Source organism: Culex quinquefasciatus, chromosome 1, assembly GCF_015732765.1.
Source record: "Culex quinquefasciatus strain JHB chromosome 1, VPISU_Cqui_1.0_pri_paternal, whole genome shotgun sequence".
Classification (NCBI taxonomy): Eukaryota; Metazoa; Arthropoda; class Insecta; order Diptera; family Culicidae; genus Culex; species Culex quinquefasciatus.
In genome coordinates this window covers 114,714,472-114,732,040 of record NC_051861.1, presented here as the reverse complement: position 1 = coordinate 114,732,040, position 17,569 = coordinate 114,714,472, and the positions used below count along the sequence as shown (strand labels likewise).

Below are 17,569 nucleotides of genomic sequence, written 5' to 3'. Positions count from 1 at the left end.
AAAATCTCATAGATGTGGCGTGTATTTTTGTTTCAGTGTATTTTTTTTTTCAGAAAGCCCGTCCAATTTCCTACAAGTTTGTCTTTGATACGACGCAACGGCTTCGAGATACAGTAATTTTTAAATTACAAAATACAAAAATATTTAGATACCTTACGCCCTCCTCAAATGTTTTTTTCGAGTACTTTTGGCTCCATACACACAAAAATGGCTTATATATGCCAAGGATAACATGTCTACAAAGTTTCATTGAAATCGAAGAGGGTCGGGTACAAAAGTACCAGAAAAATTCCTGATTTGAGCTGGAATTGCTCTCGAGCGGCTTAGTCATCATTGAAGCAGCATTCAAAAAATACGTTTTATTTGAAATTTTGAAAATAAGACTTGATACTTGATTTTTTTAATTAAGGGAAGACAGTTCAATGCAAACCTATATCAATTTTTAAAAAAATGGTCTTAATACAACTACTCCTAATTCTTTTTAAAATGTTGTTTAAGTTACATTTAAATACTATTCGATCAATTACAAAAAAAATATTTAAAATGTTGAATTTATGAGGGATCCTTTTTGGCTAAAAAAGTACGTCAACTTTACACAGCTGCCAAAATTACAAAACTTGTTCTAGAAAAGTGATTTTTTCAGAGAAGTTTCTTTAACACTTTGAACAAATTGTAATAACCGTTGAATTCTGTTTGTTCCAATCTAACTCCTACTGACTGTAAATACGTATGTGTTTTATCTCTCATTCACTCAAGTGACAGGTGCCCCTTTATTTAATGTTTATGTTCAAGGGTGCTACTTTTAATAGTCACACTTGTGGCTCGATGACTAACTCCCCCTCATTTTTGCCTAGACCAAGCCACAGCAAACAATCACGGTTCACGCTCTCACGGATATGTCACACTTGTCGCAACTAATTTGCGCCTTTCCACATCTCGAAGCTGAAAATTAGCTCTTATGCAATTCAACAACAACAAGTATCAATCAATTCAAAAACGCGTCAAGAAGGTATCACTTCCCTTGCCTTGAAGTCTTTAAATCACACACCTTTGTAACGCAATACCCTCATCGAATTATGCTTCAAAATGAATCGATTTCGCGGTTGATTTGCTTCCTCTATTCGGTGCGGACTTCGGAGACTCTGCAATCCGAAACCTCGGATGAACTATAGAGTTCCTCTTCTCTGTAGTGATCTCTCCAGGATATAATTGGTAATGTGAGCCCAATTAAGGATCATCCTTCGATGACGTAGCATACCTAATTATTTAATAAAATAGTTTAAAAAAATAATGACATTTTTTAAGCATTTCCAACCTATATTAATCGCGTCACGTAATTAACGAACATCCCCTCGGAACTGTTTACCAGTGCTGCGTGTCTGCGGTAGTGGTGTTCATGAATTTTGTTTCACCTTTCCGGGGCGGCAAACAACGGTGCTCTAGGTGTCTTAATTTAACACCAGTTAGGCGCTGCAAGGTAACGTTGGAAATGGAAATCCCTCGGCCGCCCAAGGTAGTCTGTCCCTTGGCGAATCAATTTGAAGCAGTTTAAAATTCTTTGGTGACGTGGTAAGGAACAACTTTGTCGAAGACAGAAAAGTGATACGACACTTAAATCCAGAGTTATTAAGAAATGTTCGTTGGCCTTCTCAATTACGGACGTAAGAATGGAGGTACCTCTTCAAATTTGATGAATCGATTTGATGTTCTAACGCAGGGGTAAGTACTAAGCAGCAGATTTGGAGCAGTTAATCAGGGGTAAGTACTATTTCAAGTATGGTAGTGAAACAGTGAAGAGAAAAGTGAATTCTGTGAAATAGTGAAGTGATGACTTCTCAATGAGGAGAGAGTGCTGTCAATTTCTGTCAAACAGTGTAATCGACTATTTTTAATCAGTTTAAGCCAGGAGATCTTGTTCAGGGACCATTCAAAGAATATGTAACACGTTTAGGGAGAGAGGGAGCCAGATCTACAATAATGTTCTAAAAGTTTTGAACGTAGAGCCTGCAACATCAAAGAAACAAAGCATTCCTTTTCGAAACGCAAACCTCGCAAACTTGATCAATCTTCTTCCAACTAAATGGCGAAAACCTTCAGCTGGGATGTCGAAAATTGAGAAGAAACCCAGTTCGACAGAAGCCACCGCGGCAAATTTTTCATATTTCCACCGTTTTTGTTGTTGTTGTTGTTTTCTTCTCACTGCACTTCAAAGCACTGCTTCTTCATCGCTGGCAATTTGCCAAGAATTTAACGCCGAGAAAATACCACCAACGGGTGTGAACTGAGCAAAAACAACAACAACTGGCAAAAAGTTGTGGGCTGGGTAGGCTCGAGAGTTTTTAATTTTGCCCCCCCGACAAATTTCGAAAACTAAATTGGGAGGCTAATTTTTGTTTCCAATTTGGAACGGTGTAACAATTGCTTCGTTTTTTTTTCTTTGCTTTTCTTTTCTTTAGATTTATTTAGAAGCACGTGCAATTTCGGTGGTGACCGGTAAATTGTTTCGTTTGGCGGGTTTCATTGAGTTGTGACGGGGTGAGTTTTTTTTTTTTAATTTGAGTTTAATTCAATTCAACACCCTTGGCTAACGACTTAAAATTGACTGTGAAATTATTGGTTGGACCAATTTATGGTTGGGTGGCCTAGCCACACTGCTCAACGTTAAGCTAATTTTTAATGTTAATTTGGTTTTGTTTAAACTCTTTGAGTTAATTTTAAAATAAGATAAATAATTTGGGCGCGTTCATCACATCATAATCTGGAAATTTTCAGCAAATTTAACAAAATCAAGTTATTATAGTTTTTGTTTTTGGTCTAGCTAACATTAAACGAAGTGTCAGTTCCAAATTCGTTTTTATTTAAATTCAATTGACCGTCATTCAATTCAATTTTAATCTAAATTGCATTTTTCTGCATTGATAATCATATTTAGCATGTTTGGGCTGGCGTAAAAATATTTTGAATTTTTATGGAATTCCAATGCACAGCATCGCAAAAACCTTTTTTCACAAAAAATAAAAAATTGTCAATGCTTGGATATTTTAAAACAAATGATTGCAAAACAAATGAACAGGTGTATAATGCATTTTAAAACACTTTTTTCATTCAAATGTTAAAACCATGGCTCGTAGGTTCAATTTTAAAAGTTTTGTTTATTGTGTCTGTGTGTGTGGTGGGATGTTGATAAAAAAAATTGCACTGGATTATCTCGGCACTGGCTGAACCGATTTGGACCGTATTGGTCTCATTCGATCCGTCTTGGGGTCCCATAAGTCGCTATTGAAAATTATAAAGTTTAGTAAAGTACTTCAAAAGTTATTCTAAAAAAACGATTCTAACAAAAGTCTGGAAGATTGTAAAAAGGGTGGTTTTTGTAAGAAACTCTGCCATGCTATACATTTTCAGAAAGGTATTTGAAAGACCTCTTCAATGAGTTCAAAAGATTGAAGATCTGACAACCCTATCAAAAGTTATAAGCACTTAAATGTTATTTATGCACTTTTTAGAGGCCGGATCTCATACATTTCGATGAAAACGTTGTCCGGATCTAGCGACCTGTCGATGGATAGGTGATCAAAAGATCTTTCCAACGAGTTCAAAAGATTGAAGATATGACAACCCTATCAAAAGTTATAAGCACATAAGTGCCTTGAATTATGAAGATCTGACTACCCAATCTGATGGTATGATTAATGAATCAAGTTAATAGAACACTGAAAGGTCCGCCCTTGTGTATCTATTTTGGATAGCATTACCCTCTAAATGTGAGGAAGGCAACAACCACCGAAGGGTGGATTAAGTAACGTTTTTGTGATAAAAAGAAATTTAACAATATTTTATTTTCATTTTTTTTTTAGATCAAGCTTAGCATGTTCAAAAATCTAATAAACAATTATTTTGAAAATTTTCAAATGTTAGTTTGATTTTTTTTAAACTGCAGAATTTTTCCCGATATTTTGATAAAAAACAGCACTGCTGAAATTTCATAAGATAAAAAGTCTTAAGGATCTACTACACGCGAACATTTGTGAATCCTTAAATAAGCAATTTTGAAATGAAGAATAACTTTTTTTAACATTTAAAAAAACACATAACTGGAAATATAAATGTAAAGATCTTTTTTTTAAAATTTTGTATCAGAGCAATTCTCTCAGATTTCGGTCATTCGATTTTTTTGTTGTATTTTTTTAATCCAGATAAACATTTTTGGTGCCTTCGGTATGCCCAAAGAACCATTTTGCATCATGAGTTTGTCCATATAATTTTCCATACAAATTTGGCAGCTGTCCATACAAAAACGATGCACGAAAATTCAAAAATCTGTATCTTTTGAAGGAATTTTTTGATCGATTTGGCGTCTTCGGCAAAGTTGTAGGTATGGATATGGACTACACGGTAAAAAAATAGGTGATTTTTTATTTAATTTTTTGTCACTAAAACTTGATTTGCAAAAACAAACACTATTTTAATTTTTTTTTCAATTTTTGAAATGTTTTAGAGGACATCAACTTTTCTGAAATTTCAAGGATGTGTGTGTGTGTGTGGTCCAATCCAATACCCGCTGGCCGGCAGCGAAATTATGGGAAAGTATAGTTTGTATCAGACTTGGGTTATGCTGATACATCTTATCTCAGTCCCGGGTATTAGGTGGTGTTAGCCCTCGCACTGCTTCCAGTGACACATTTCAGAATGACAGAGCTCCTTGCGGTCCAATTCCGAGGTCACTGGGCATTGTCTGGCCCCGCCTAAAGATAAAGCAAGAACCAGACGGGTCCTCGATCTATCTTTAAACTTCCAATCCCATCAGGCAAAACAGGGATCGGCGCGTATTTAGTAAATTGCTAGCAAAAATATGTCAGGTTTCAAAATGTCCAATATGGACTGATCTCACCAAATTCGCGAAGCAGCTGCCTCTAGTTTTCCTTATATGATGATGATGGCCAGGTCCAGTCACGACGTTTTCCATACGCAACGCAGATTCACAATATGCCAACATACCACAACGACGACGGCGAATTCACGCGAAATGACCAAAATAACCGTCGCGACATTTTACGAAAAAAAATAAATAAATAAATAAATCCGCGGCCCGATCCGTCCATTCCGAAACTAATTGATGGATTATGCTCTAGAATATATTGAAACAACTCTTTTGATTGTTAATTTTTCGAACAAAACTCACAAAAAAATCATTTTTCATAGTTCCTAGACAACTGTTGACAAAATTCTGGCACTACTGTACCACAATCAAAACAAGCACTCATATTTCTGAAAGAGAGTGAGAGAGGTGAGCGTCATGAGCGTGAAAACCTGTATGTGCCCATGCAGCAAAACTGACGTTTAACCTTAATATGACAAGCAAAGCATTGCGCTACCCAAAGCACAATAACAAAACAAATATGAAGAAGAAAAAAATCCATAAAAATGATGAAAATCTTGAAAAATGACAACTATTTGCCCTAGATTTCACTTGATTTCTCTTTTGTATATCAATTTGAATTGTTACAGCACAAAGGAAACTTTTAAATCCACTAAAAACACGCCAAAAAGTTAAAATTATCGAGGACCGACCGAACAACGAACTTCTTCCTCTCACAGACAAGCGAACTTCCAGGCAAGTCAGAAGTAAAAATATTGTATAAAATTGGACCCAAAATGCTTCCTTGAGGGACGCCAGCACGTACAGGTAGTTGATCAGATTTGCTATTCTGATAACATACCTGTAGAGTACGATCCGTCAAATAATTTTGAATAATTTTCACGATATAAATCGGAAAATTAAACCTTTTCAATTTCGCAATCAATCCTTTATGCCAAACACTGTCAAATGCTTTTTCTATGTCTAGAAGAGCAGCGCCAGTAGAATAGCCCTCAGATTTGTTGCTTCGAATTAAATTTGAAACTCTCAACAACTGATGAGTAGTTGAATGCCCAAGGCGAAATCCAAACTGCTCATCAGCGAAAATTGAATTTTCATTAATGTGCATCATCATTCTATTAAGAATTATTCTTTCGAATAATTTACTAATAAATGAAAGCAAACTAATGGGCCGATAGCTTGAAGCATCGGCAGGATTTTTGTCCGGTTTCAAAATCGGAATTACTTTGGCATTTTTCCAACTACTGGGAAAATATGCCAAATCAAAACATTTGTTGAAAATTTTGACCAAGCTACTTAAAGTTGCTTCTGGTAATTTTTTAATTAAAATGTAAAAAATGCCATCCTCACCAGGGGCTTTCATACTTTTCATACTTCAACTTTTCTGAAATTTCAAGGATGTGCAAAAAATCTTTGACCGAGTTATGAATTTTTGAATCATTACTGATTTTTTCAAAAAATCGAATTATTTGTCGCAACAATTTTTCAACTTCATTTTTCGATGTAAAATCAAATTTGCAATCAAAAAGTACTTCAGTGAAATTTTGATAAAGTGCACCGTTTTCAAGTTAAGGCCAGTTTTTGGTAACTTGTTTGAAAATAATTGCAATTTTTCATTTTTCAAAATTAGTGCACATGTTTGCCTACTTTTGAAAAAAAATTTTTTTTGAAAAGCTGAGAAAATTCTCTATATTTGGCTTTTTTGAACTTTGTTGATAAGACCCTTAGTTGCTGAGATATTGTCTTGCAAATGTTTAAAAACATGAAAATTGATATTTTCTAAGTCTCACTCAAAAAACCCACAATTTTCTTACGTCGATATCTCAACAACTACTGGTCCGATTTACAATGTTAAAATATGAAACATTCGTGAAATTTTCTGATCTCTTCGAAAAAAATATTTTCAAATTTTTTGAATCAAGACCAACCTATCAAAAGGGCGTAATGTTGAATGTTTGGACAAATTTAAAAAAGTGTTTTTTTGCAAATCAAGTTTAAGTGACAAAAAATTAAATAAAAAATCACCAAAAAAATTTTACCCTATATCAACTTTGTTCAGTGTAGTCTACTGAAGGCACCAAAGAGGTTCAGTCGGATTAAAAATATAAAAATTAAAATTCTAATAAAAGACCGATTTCGTAGAGAACTGCTCAGATGATATTAGAAATTTCTGGAAAATACTGAAAATTTTCACAGATCTACGAATTTCGAAAAAATCATAAAATTTCCAAAGAAAAACTCATATTGTAATTATGGGTATCAAATTACCAATAATTTCGCATTGATTTATATGGAAATTGCTTTTTTTAACACTCAAAATTATCTAAAAACTACGTATTTAAAACTCAAATTTGTTTTTTTTTGTAATATGAGTATGGATTTTCGAATTTTTCGTATAGATCAACAGAAATATTCATTATTATTTTTTTGGAAATATGCAGTCAAAACTTTCACAAAACTACGCATTTTCGAAAAAAAAATTAATCTGCTTCTCAAAGGTTTTAAAAGAATAGGTTTTTTTAGTTGTAAAGTAATAGAAGATTTCTTAAAAACGTGGGAATAAAAAAAGTCACCAAATTACAATTTTTAAAAAGTACTCAGATTTTAAGTATTTGCAATATCAGGGTCAATGGTCGACAAAATTCCGTATTGCAGAATCAAAACAACAGGTTATTTAAACAATGCGTAGCATTACGAAAATTTTAAGCATTTAAGGGGTTACATGTAAATCGGTTGTCAAAGGTTGGTATGAGCATACATTTAAACTTTTTTTTTAAATCTGTTTCCAGGTCATTAAAATATACATGTTTATCTATTACCAAATCAAGTACATTTGGTTGAATCATTGCCGAGATATAGCTATTTGAAGTTAGCTGTTTCTAAAAACGGGTGCCACGATATCTCAACACTGCTTTGACCAAATCGGCTCAAAATGTTGGTTAAGACTCATTAAACCGGTCCTGTGTGCATGATGAAGACCGATTTTCAAAAAAATAATTTAAAAAAGAGATACAAATATTTTAAATGTTTTTCAAATAAAAACGACAATTTTTAATTTTAGTATTTTTTTTTTAAACAAGATTTCAAAATTGGGCTTCGTCATGCACACGGGATATATCTTGAGCGACTTCACCACACATTTCAGCCAATTTGGTCCACCCCATCGCGAGATATCGTGGCACCCGTAAAGCAACTCGGTGTTCAGAGAAAAACGTTCACAAAGTTTGACAGTTCGCTTTGCGCATGGCAAAATTTTGAACTCAAATCGTCTCTAACTCAGTTCAGTTACGAAATATCTTTATGAAACTTTCAAAAGTGATTGAAAATTATCTTTTTAGTGGATTGATTGAATTTCCTGTATTACCAAATTTTGCGATTTTCTACATGTATGTAACTCCTTAAAAAATCATGCTGTGAACATTAAAATTTATGAAAAACTCTTGATCATTTTACTCTCTAAATTTGCGTTTATTTGGAAACACGTAGTTTTTATTTTTTTAGCACTTGAAAAAAAATGTCTTTAGTTGAAATCTATGAGAAATTCCGGAACCCTTATTGCATCACCCAAAAATCCGAGTCGAGAGAATCGTTCCCTCAAAATTTATTGAGGGCTCAGCGCCAAAATCGAGAGAATAGTGCTACCAACGCACACCACCATAACAAATGAGTTCATTCGTTAATTGAAACAATAAAACTCCAACAAGTGTCATACATTGACATCCGACCACTCCTTGTTCACCAAGCTGTGGTGGCCGAGGCAGTTAAGTCATTGAGTTAGTGTGTCAAAGGTCTCTGGTTCGATTCCCGTAGTCGACACTTTTGGTTTTTTTGTTTTGACGGATGAACTTTTTTTGCAAATGAACCTCGATAAAATAATTCTCTCGCCAATCTCGAGCTGTGTTCTCTGTGTCCGTGAGTGATACCACTATACTCTCGACTCGAGGCCATTATTCTCTCGGACAAGCGCTGCCCAGTTTGGGTGATCCCATATAGCAATAACACAAAATTCGAGTATTTTTTGAAAAGTACGAAGTTTTGTGTTAATTTATAGTATTTTCAAAAAAATGATATTACAGTTAATTCACGATTATCCGAAGGCCTTTGACAAATTTCTCTTCGGATAATCACGAAGTAGTAGTTTATGCAACAAGTTGCGAAAAGCAGTTTTTTTCAGCACGAGTCGTACATTTATCCAGCGAGGTCTACCGCTTTTTGAATGGAATTTAATGTCTATCATCCATGTGCTAAGTAAATTCACCGTTCAAAACAAAAAAAAATATTGAAAAATGTTACTTTTCGATACATGCGTTGAAAAGATTAGCTTTTTAGCACCCATTTCAGTTCATTTTTGATAGGAAAAAGTAGGCCGTTTTGTATCTTCAGAAGAACAGGAAAAGTTTACAGTTTTACAGTGAAATTGCAAAAAAAATATTTTTTTTTGTTGTCTTATTTTGATTGTCTAGCTTAGTATTTTTGATCCCTAAACTACTCTTAAGTGATTTAAAAAAAATCAAGATGGCGTATAAAATGGCGGTGATAAAATCCAGAGAAAATGCAAGGGCTAAAATTGGGTCGAAGAAGTCGTATTCAATGTTAAAAACGAAATTAAAAAATACAAAAAATGTTTTTGGTAATGATATTAACCTTCGAATAATCGAGTCTGAACTGTCCTGACGTTATCTAGGAGAAATTTGAATTCATTTGATATCCATTTTACAAAAACAAAAAAATTGAGTATTTTTCCTAAAAAATGTAATAACATTTCGGTTCACCCTATTTTGGTGGATGTGCTCCGTTAAATGAAAACACGCCCAAACCAAAATGAGCACCTTCGATTCAAAATCTTGACCTCAATGATCTAATTTACTGCACCACACTCCAAAAAATCAACACAACGACTTTACAAACTGTGGCCAACATCTTCCTGGTCGCGTTAGCGTCAACGTCAACCAAATCGACGGAGGAGGAGGCGTCGCGTCACGTCACTCCTCCCAAAACAAGGTCAGACGTGGTGGTGTTCGAACCAGTATTGACGGCACCACCAGCAGGGGGCCTGCCCCGGTCATGACCTATAAAAGTGTCTTTCACTTACTTGTGAGAAGGGGGGTTTTGGGCGATTTTTGAGGTTAGAATTTTTTTTTCAAATATTGTTTGTGTAATGTTAATTTTAGTTCTAGTTGATGAAATTAATTAAATTTTGTTGAAAAGCAACCATTTTACCCCAATCTCCCCTGTAACAAAAGCCCAGTAGTTGGAATGGTCAACTCTTGCTTTCACAGGGGGACTTACAACCTAGTAGGCGACGTCGCGGTTGTGCATCATGAATAATGGCCATGTCTGGTCGATATTTGGTGCGCGTTTTCTGGGTCAGACTGACCCTGCCTGACCGTCGTCGTTACCTTCTGCTCCAACGTGACATGGCTTCCTTCCCTCGTAAAACAGTGAGGTATGATTGATGGGTTGGAATGGGATCATTTTTCGCGGTTTTTAACAGCTGAGAAGGAAGCATTTTGTACGGATCAGTTCCGGGCGATTTGCTGGGAGATTGATGGATTTGAGGAATGATGACAGTCTTTTTTTCTTTTTCTGAAGAACATTTTTTAAATTGGTTGTCTGTTATAAATATTTAAATGAGTCTACAATGTTAAATCTTGAAGAGTAAAGAAGAGAGAAAAAAACAACAAACGAAAATTCCCCACTAGATGGCAGCGTTCGTGCGTTACAAATCGCATACCTTCGGGCGCTTTCCCGTTATCACTGTATCGTGAAATACCATTCAGTGGACTCCAGCCATCCATCCATCTCAAGACATTCTACACAGCCCATCTTTTCCACTCACCGGTCAATTTCCGTCCTGATTTCGCCCAAGAAATGGCGCAATTTCCCCTCCAGCAACAGTTTGCCAGTCAGCAGCGAAGAAGAAGTGAATCAAATTCCTTCCCCGAAGCTAGCAAGGAATTCTCATCACTTTATCATTTATTTCTGTGCTCGAAGAAGATGGCATTCCTGACCTGGCCATCGACTTGGAGCTCGGTTAATGGCAGATCCTCTTCAGGGAATTGACTTCTTCCCTAATAATTAAATTTGCTGAAAATTGAAAGTGTTTCAAAGATGCTCATCTCCGGTTTTTCCTTTATTTCTCCTTTTCTTTCCAGGATTTTTCCCGATTTCCTCCCCCAAAGGATGAGACCCCTTCGAAGGATAATGCCGTGCCTATAGAAGGTTAATTGCCTCCCCCTCGGCCCCTCGCCTGTGGTTGGAAGTCCGACCTGCTGCACCTGCCCGAAACTGGCGGAACGACGGAGGATACGACGCCGGCACAATTCCTTTGCCAAAATGACACTCTACTGGTGGACGCACTGGTTCTGGATCACCGTGTGTGGAGGTGAGTGGTTCCTTATCTTCTTAATTTTAGAGATAAAGAGGGAGGAGATGAAATTCTTGGGAAGTTTTTTTTTTTCAAATTGACTCTGGGTCTAATTGGGTGAATTGAAAGAATTTCGGAGTTAATTTGATTTTGAGATGAAATTCGTTTTGCGTCTGGAAGTTTGCTTGAATTGGATTACGATAGAGAAAACAAGCAATGTTTTGGTCTACAATTAGGCGCAGTTCCAAAATTTGACGATTTAGAGAGTAAATTATAAAAAATCTAAATTTGGACACAAACATGTCAAGCTGACACATTAAAAGACTATGATATTTGCGAAAATTACTAAACTTTATACAATTAATTAATTTTCTAAATTTTCCAATATAACATTTTTTTTTTAAATTTTGAACTATTTGTTATTTTGTTAGTATTTTTTAATTTCTTAAAATCTTTCATTCTCTTGAAATCTTTCATTTTCTTGAATTTAATATTTTTTGAATATAATAATTTTTTTGTTTTTCAAATACTTGAAATTCTTAAAATTCTTAAAATTCTTTAAATTCTAAAAATTCTTTAAATTCTTGAAATTCTTGAAATTCTTTAAATTCTTGAAATTCTTGAAATTCTTGCAATTCTTGAAATTCTTGAAATTCTTAAAATTCTTGAAATTCTTGAAATTCTTGAAATTCTTGAAATTCTTGAAATTCTTGAAATTCTTGAAATTCTTGAAATTCTTGAAATTCTTGAAATTCTTGAAATTCTTGAAATTCTTGAAATTCTTGAAATTCTTAAAATTCTTGAAATTCTTGAAAGTCTAAGAATTCTTGAAATTCTTGAAAGTCTAGAAATTCTTTAAATTCTTGAAAGTCTAGAAATTATTGAAATTCTTGAAATTCTTAAAATTCTTAAAATTCTTAAAATTCTTGAAATACTTGAAATTCTTGAAATTCTTGAAATTCTTGAAATTCTTGAAATTCTTGAAATTCTTGAAAGTCTAGAAATTATTGAAATTCTTGAAATTCTTAAAATTCTTAAAATTCTTAAAATTCTTGAAATTCTTGAAATTCTTGAAATTCTTGAAATTCTTGAAATTCTTGAAATTCTTGAAATTCTTGAAATTCTTAAAATTCTTGAAATTCTTGAAAGTCTAGAAATTCTTGAAATTCTTGAAAGTCTAGAAATTCTTGAAATTCAAGAAATTCAAGAAATTCAAGAAATTCTTGAAATTCTTAAAATTCAAGAAATTCTTAAAATATTTAAAATTCTTGAGATTCTTGAAATTTTGAAAAAATCTTGAAATTCTTGAATTTCCTGAAATTCTTAAAATTCTTAAAATTTTTATGAAATTCTTAAAATTCTTGAAATTTTTGAAATTCTTGAAATTTTTGAAATTCTTGAAATTCTTAAAATTCTTGAAATTCTTGAAATTCTTAAAATTCTTAAAATTCTTAAAATTCTTGAAATACTTGAAATTCTTGAAATTCTTGAAATTCTTGAAATTCTTGAAATTCTTGAAATTCTTGAAATTCTTAAAATTCTTGAAATTCTTGAAATTCTTGAAATTCTTGAAATTCTTTAAATTCTTGAAATTCTTGAAATTCTTGAAATTCTTGAAATTCTTGAAATTCTTAAAATTCTTGAAATTCTTGAAATTCTTGAAATTCTTGAAATTCTTGAAATTCTTGAAATTCTTGAAATTCTTGAAATTCTTGAAATTCTTGAAATTCTTGAAATTCTTGAAATTCTTGAAATTCTTGAAATTCTTGAAATTCTTGAAATTCTTGAAATTCTTGAAATTCTTGAAATTCTTAAAATTCTTGAAATTCTTGAAAGTCTAAGAATTCTTGAAATTCTTGAAAGTCTAGAAATTCTTTAAATTCTTGAAAGTCTAGAAATTCTTGAAATTCTTGAAATTCTTAAAATTCTTAAAATTCTTAAAATTCTTGAAATACTTGAAATTCTTGAAATTCTTGAAATTCTTGAAATTCTTGAAATTCTTGAAATTCTTGAAATTCTTGAAATTCTTGAAATTCTTGAAATTCTTGAAATTCTTGAAATTCTTGAAATTCTTGAAATTCTTGAAATTCTTGAAATTCTTGAAATTCTTAAAATTCTTGAAATTCTTGAAAGTCTAGAAATTCTTGAAATTCTTGAAGGTCTAGAAATTCTTGAAATTCAAGAAATTCAAGAAATTCTTGAAATTCTTAAAATTCAAGAAATTCTTGAAATTTTGAAAAAATCTTAAAATTCTTGAATTTCCTGAAATTCTTAAAATTCTTAAAATTTTTATGAAATTCTTAAAATTCTTGAAATTTTTGAAATTCTTGAAATTCTTAAAATTCTTGAAATTCTTGAAATTCTTGAAATTCTTAAAATTCTTGAAATTCTTGAAATTCTTGAAATTCTTGAAATTCTTGAAATTCTTAAAATTCTTGAAATTCTTAAAATTCTTGAAATTCTTGAAATTCTTTATTTTTTTGAAATTCGTTAAATACTTGAAATTCCTTAAATTCTTGAAATTCTTTAAATTCTTGAAATATTAGAAATTCTAGAAATTTTAAATTTCTTTTTTTTTAATCTTGTAATTCTCAAAATTCTTGATTTTCTTGATTTTGTTTTGATTTTCTTGATTTTCTTGATGTTCTTGATTTTCTTGATTTTCTTGATTTTCTTGATTTTCTTGATTTTCTTGATTTTCTTGATTTTCTTGATTTTCTTGATTTTCTTGATTTTCTTGATTTTCTTGATTTTCTTGATTTTCTTGATTTTCTTGATTTTCTTGATTTTCTTGATTTTCTTGATTTTCTTGATTTTCTTGATTTTCTTGATTTTCTTGATTTACTGATTTTTTTATTCTTTCGAATATTTGAAATCAGTTTAATTTCTCGTGTTTTTTTTTATTTCTGGATTTTCTTGAAGATTTTATTTTTCTTAAATATTAAATTCAACAAAAATAATCGGAACATCAATAAAGATTTTCAGATTATTTTAGCTGAATTTGATTTTATTTCTTACTGTCATCAAGGTTTGATTGGGTCATATAAAAATGCTGAAATTTGTTTGAACCAATATCATCCCATCCAAAGGGTTTTTTTTTTAACTTTCTAAATTTTTAGAATATTATAATTTATTTATATTTATTAAACAAATTTCTTTACACTATTGATTTTTTTTCTGAAATGTTTTAAATTCTTTGATTCTACAAAAATTTTTGTTTCTTGAAAACAAAATAAACTTCTCGATTTCGTTTTTGATTTCTTTTGTTTCGAGAATTTCTGCAATTTAATCTGAATTTTCTAGATCTTTTTAAATTTTTGGACATTCTTGATTTTCTTTTTTATTTTCATTCTTAATTGTTCAAAACTTTCTTAAATTTGTAGTTTTAGTTTTAAAATTCTTGTTTTTTTTAAGTTTTTGAATTTATCGTATTTATAATTTTTTAATATCTTAATTTTCTTGTTTTTTTTTCAAGTTTTTGCTTACTGATGTACCAGTTTTTTTCCAGATTTTCATTTTTTTTTAATCAATTATATTTTGTAAATTTTAGTTGGTATTGTTGAATCGAGGTGTTTCTTTTTTGTTTTATTGATCTTTTAGTTTTTAGTTTTTTTTATTTTTGTTTGTTTTATTAAGTTTTTTTTTAATATTATTAATATTATTATTTCATGTTTTTTTATTATTGTTTTGATTTTTTTTATGTATTACTGGGGAGATTTAGTTTTTGAAGTTTTTACAAAAAATATCAAAAAGCAAATGTCTAACTTTTTTGACATTTGTAGTGCGCCGTTGCATTAGAATGCATTGAAGCATTACAAAAATCAAAATGGTCAGGCCTACTGCGTAAAATTTACCGCAGAGATGATTCATTGAAGTGGATTGAGTTTGAGCACTGTCATCATCCGTTGATGAAAATCACTAATAGTCCGTTTGTCTGTGATTTCAGAGACAAATGTTTACTTTTTAATTTGTTAAAGAGAGATTTCACTTAAACTTACCCAATTCCCTTCCTTCTACAGTGGTCCTCATCGAATGCACCCCGCTCAGCTCGATCGACACGTTCCCCAGCAAGCTGTCCAAGCTGGAGGAAAACAACAACAAATCCACATATCTCAAACGCGCCGGCGAACCCACCCAGCTTCCCAATCCCAACGGTGGTAACCCGCCTCCAGGTGGCCGCTTCATATCATCCCTGCCACCGGTGGCAGCCGCCTCCAGCGGTCTCCTCTCATCATCGTCCTCGTCGTCTTCGAGTTCCAGCTCGCAGCCGGCACCGGTGGCTCCCCAACCCACCATCAACAGTTTAATTCCGGATTCCGGGCAGGACGTGGACGACACCTTCGCCGGGGGAAGTTTGGCTGGCACAGACTTTGGTCCGGACGTGGTCCGGTACACCCGGAAGGAGGCGGACCCGGTTGGCAGTACCGCGTCGAGCGTGGAGGTTACGGCCGCGACGACAACCGGGGCGGGGAGACTCAAGAAAAACGGGACGATTTTCACGCGGAACGAGCAGAACATTACGACGTTGAAGTTGAAAAATTACAATCGTGGCGGCGCTGGCGTCGAGAAGGAGTGAGTGCTTTTGACAGGTGGCGCGTAGCGCCATTATGGCGGATGCTATAAAAACTGATTGTTGTTGTTTACGTTTTTTTAGAGAAATGAAAGCAGCAGCTTCGACGGTGCGTGTTCCGGATCGCGGCACGCGGTTGGTCGATACGTTGATGCAGGTCGCGACGGTCGAGAACGGAACCTCGGGGGAGCAGCAGGACGTTGAGGTGCAGCCGGAGCAGGTCACCGAGGTTGCGGTTGATCTGAACGTCACGGAAACGGCGCTGGAGGAGTCGTCGTCTTCCGCGGTTGACAACACGACCGTCCCAGCTGCGCCGACCGGTTCCATCCAGACCATTGACTTCAACTCCAGCAGCAGTAGCAGTAGTACTAGTTTTAGCAACAGCAGTAGTGATAGTGACCTAGCAAGTAGCAGCAGTAACGGGCGGGAACTGCCCGACGACAGCCATAGTGATAGTTCCGGCGGCAGCAACAGCCGGATCGGCAAGATCTTGTCGTCCGACTTTCGGGACTTTGTGAGTCCCGTTGGAGGTCAGCCGAACGCGAGCAGCTACATCGCGCAGTCAATTGCGTTCAGCACGCAGAACCTGCAGGAGGGCGTCGACGATCAGGACCACCCGCTGGAGGACGACGACTACCGGCGCAGTTCGCGCAGTCAGAGTCCGGGCAGGTTGAACGTGGGTGCCATCTCGGGCATCTGTTTGGCGTCGTTGGGGCTGCTGTCGGGGTTGTCGGCTGCGTTGGTGATCCTTTACAGGAGGTATCTGTATCTGAACAAGCCGCAAGCGCTGAGTGAGCCGGATTCGAGCGGGTACATTGATGACAGCACGATCCGGGACAATTCGGACGAGATGTACAGCTTGGATAACGATTCGTTCCTGAACTCGCTGGAGGCGATGACGATACAGAACTACTGGACGGACAATGTGAAGCATACGAAGCTGTAGGGCGGGGATTCTCGGCGAAATGGGGGGTGATTTGGCAATTGTTGACATTTTTGGGAGCAAATTGTTTATTTTGACAATTTTAGATCAATTTTTTCATATCGACTTTGAATGTTTACAAATTCTTCTCAAATCTCTGACAGCAGTGATGCCAGACTATCAAACTGGATGAATCATCTAAAATGCTTAAAGATATTTCAACAAAATGTTCAGTCTAACTAGCTTACACATTCAAACACTTTGAAGCTATGTAAATCAAACTTAACAACACAAAACAGTGTTGCTAGATTACAAAATTGATTGAGTCATCGACAAGGACTTAATTTAAATACCTAAAAAACGGTTCTAAATGCATTTGTTAATCAATCTTCAGCGTAAAACCTTGAAAAGTTGATTGTTCTTACTTGAATCATAAATTACCGTTGGCAGTCCCGGGCAGACGGTAATAACAAAATTCATGCCATTTCAATAACAAATACTGTTGAAGAAACAGAAAGTGTTATGGAATTTTCTTGAAAAATCCATTTTTGCATAAGAGTTTAATAACAGTTTATGTTATCATAACAAAATTTGTTATTGGTCTGACATTGGCTGAAAACCAAAACAACTTTGGAAGAACATTTTTTGTTATGGAAGAATAACTGAAAATGTTATTAGTCTGTTATTATTATAACAATCCAATAACAAAAAAAATCATAAAGATGAAAAACATATTTTGTTATAAATAACATAAAATGTTATTCCCTAGTTATTTCCGTCTGCTCGGGATGTTGCCAGATCATCAAACTGAATGATCCTAATATATTGTTC

The 17,569-nt window shown here is 34.1% G+C and overlaps 1 protein-coding gene across 2 annotated transcripts in view; it reads left to right on the top strand.

Moving 5' to 3' along the window:
* Positions 1 to 17,314, top strand: part of LOC6045261 (uncharacterized protein DDB_G0271670) — a 76,151-nt gene extending 58,837 nt beyond the window's left edge. For both annotated transcript variants that reach the window (XM_038249563.1, XM_038249562.1), the window contains 3 exons: positions 11,035 to 11,264; positions 15,266 to 15,818; positions 15,901 to 17,314. In XM_038249563.1, coding sequence (XP_038105491.1) covers positions 11,216 to 11,264; positions 15,266 to 15,818; positions 15,901 to 16,762 — 1,464 coding nt within the window. In that variant the 5' untranslated portion in view covers positions 11,035 to 11,215 and the 3' untranslated portion in view covers positions 16,763 to 17,314. The remainder of the gene's footprint in view (positions 1 to 11,034; positions 11,265 to 15,265; positions 15,819 to 15,900) is intronic.
* Positions 17,315 to 17,569: the final 255 nt, after the last annotated feature.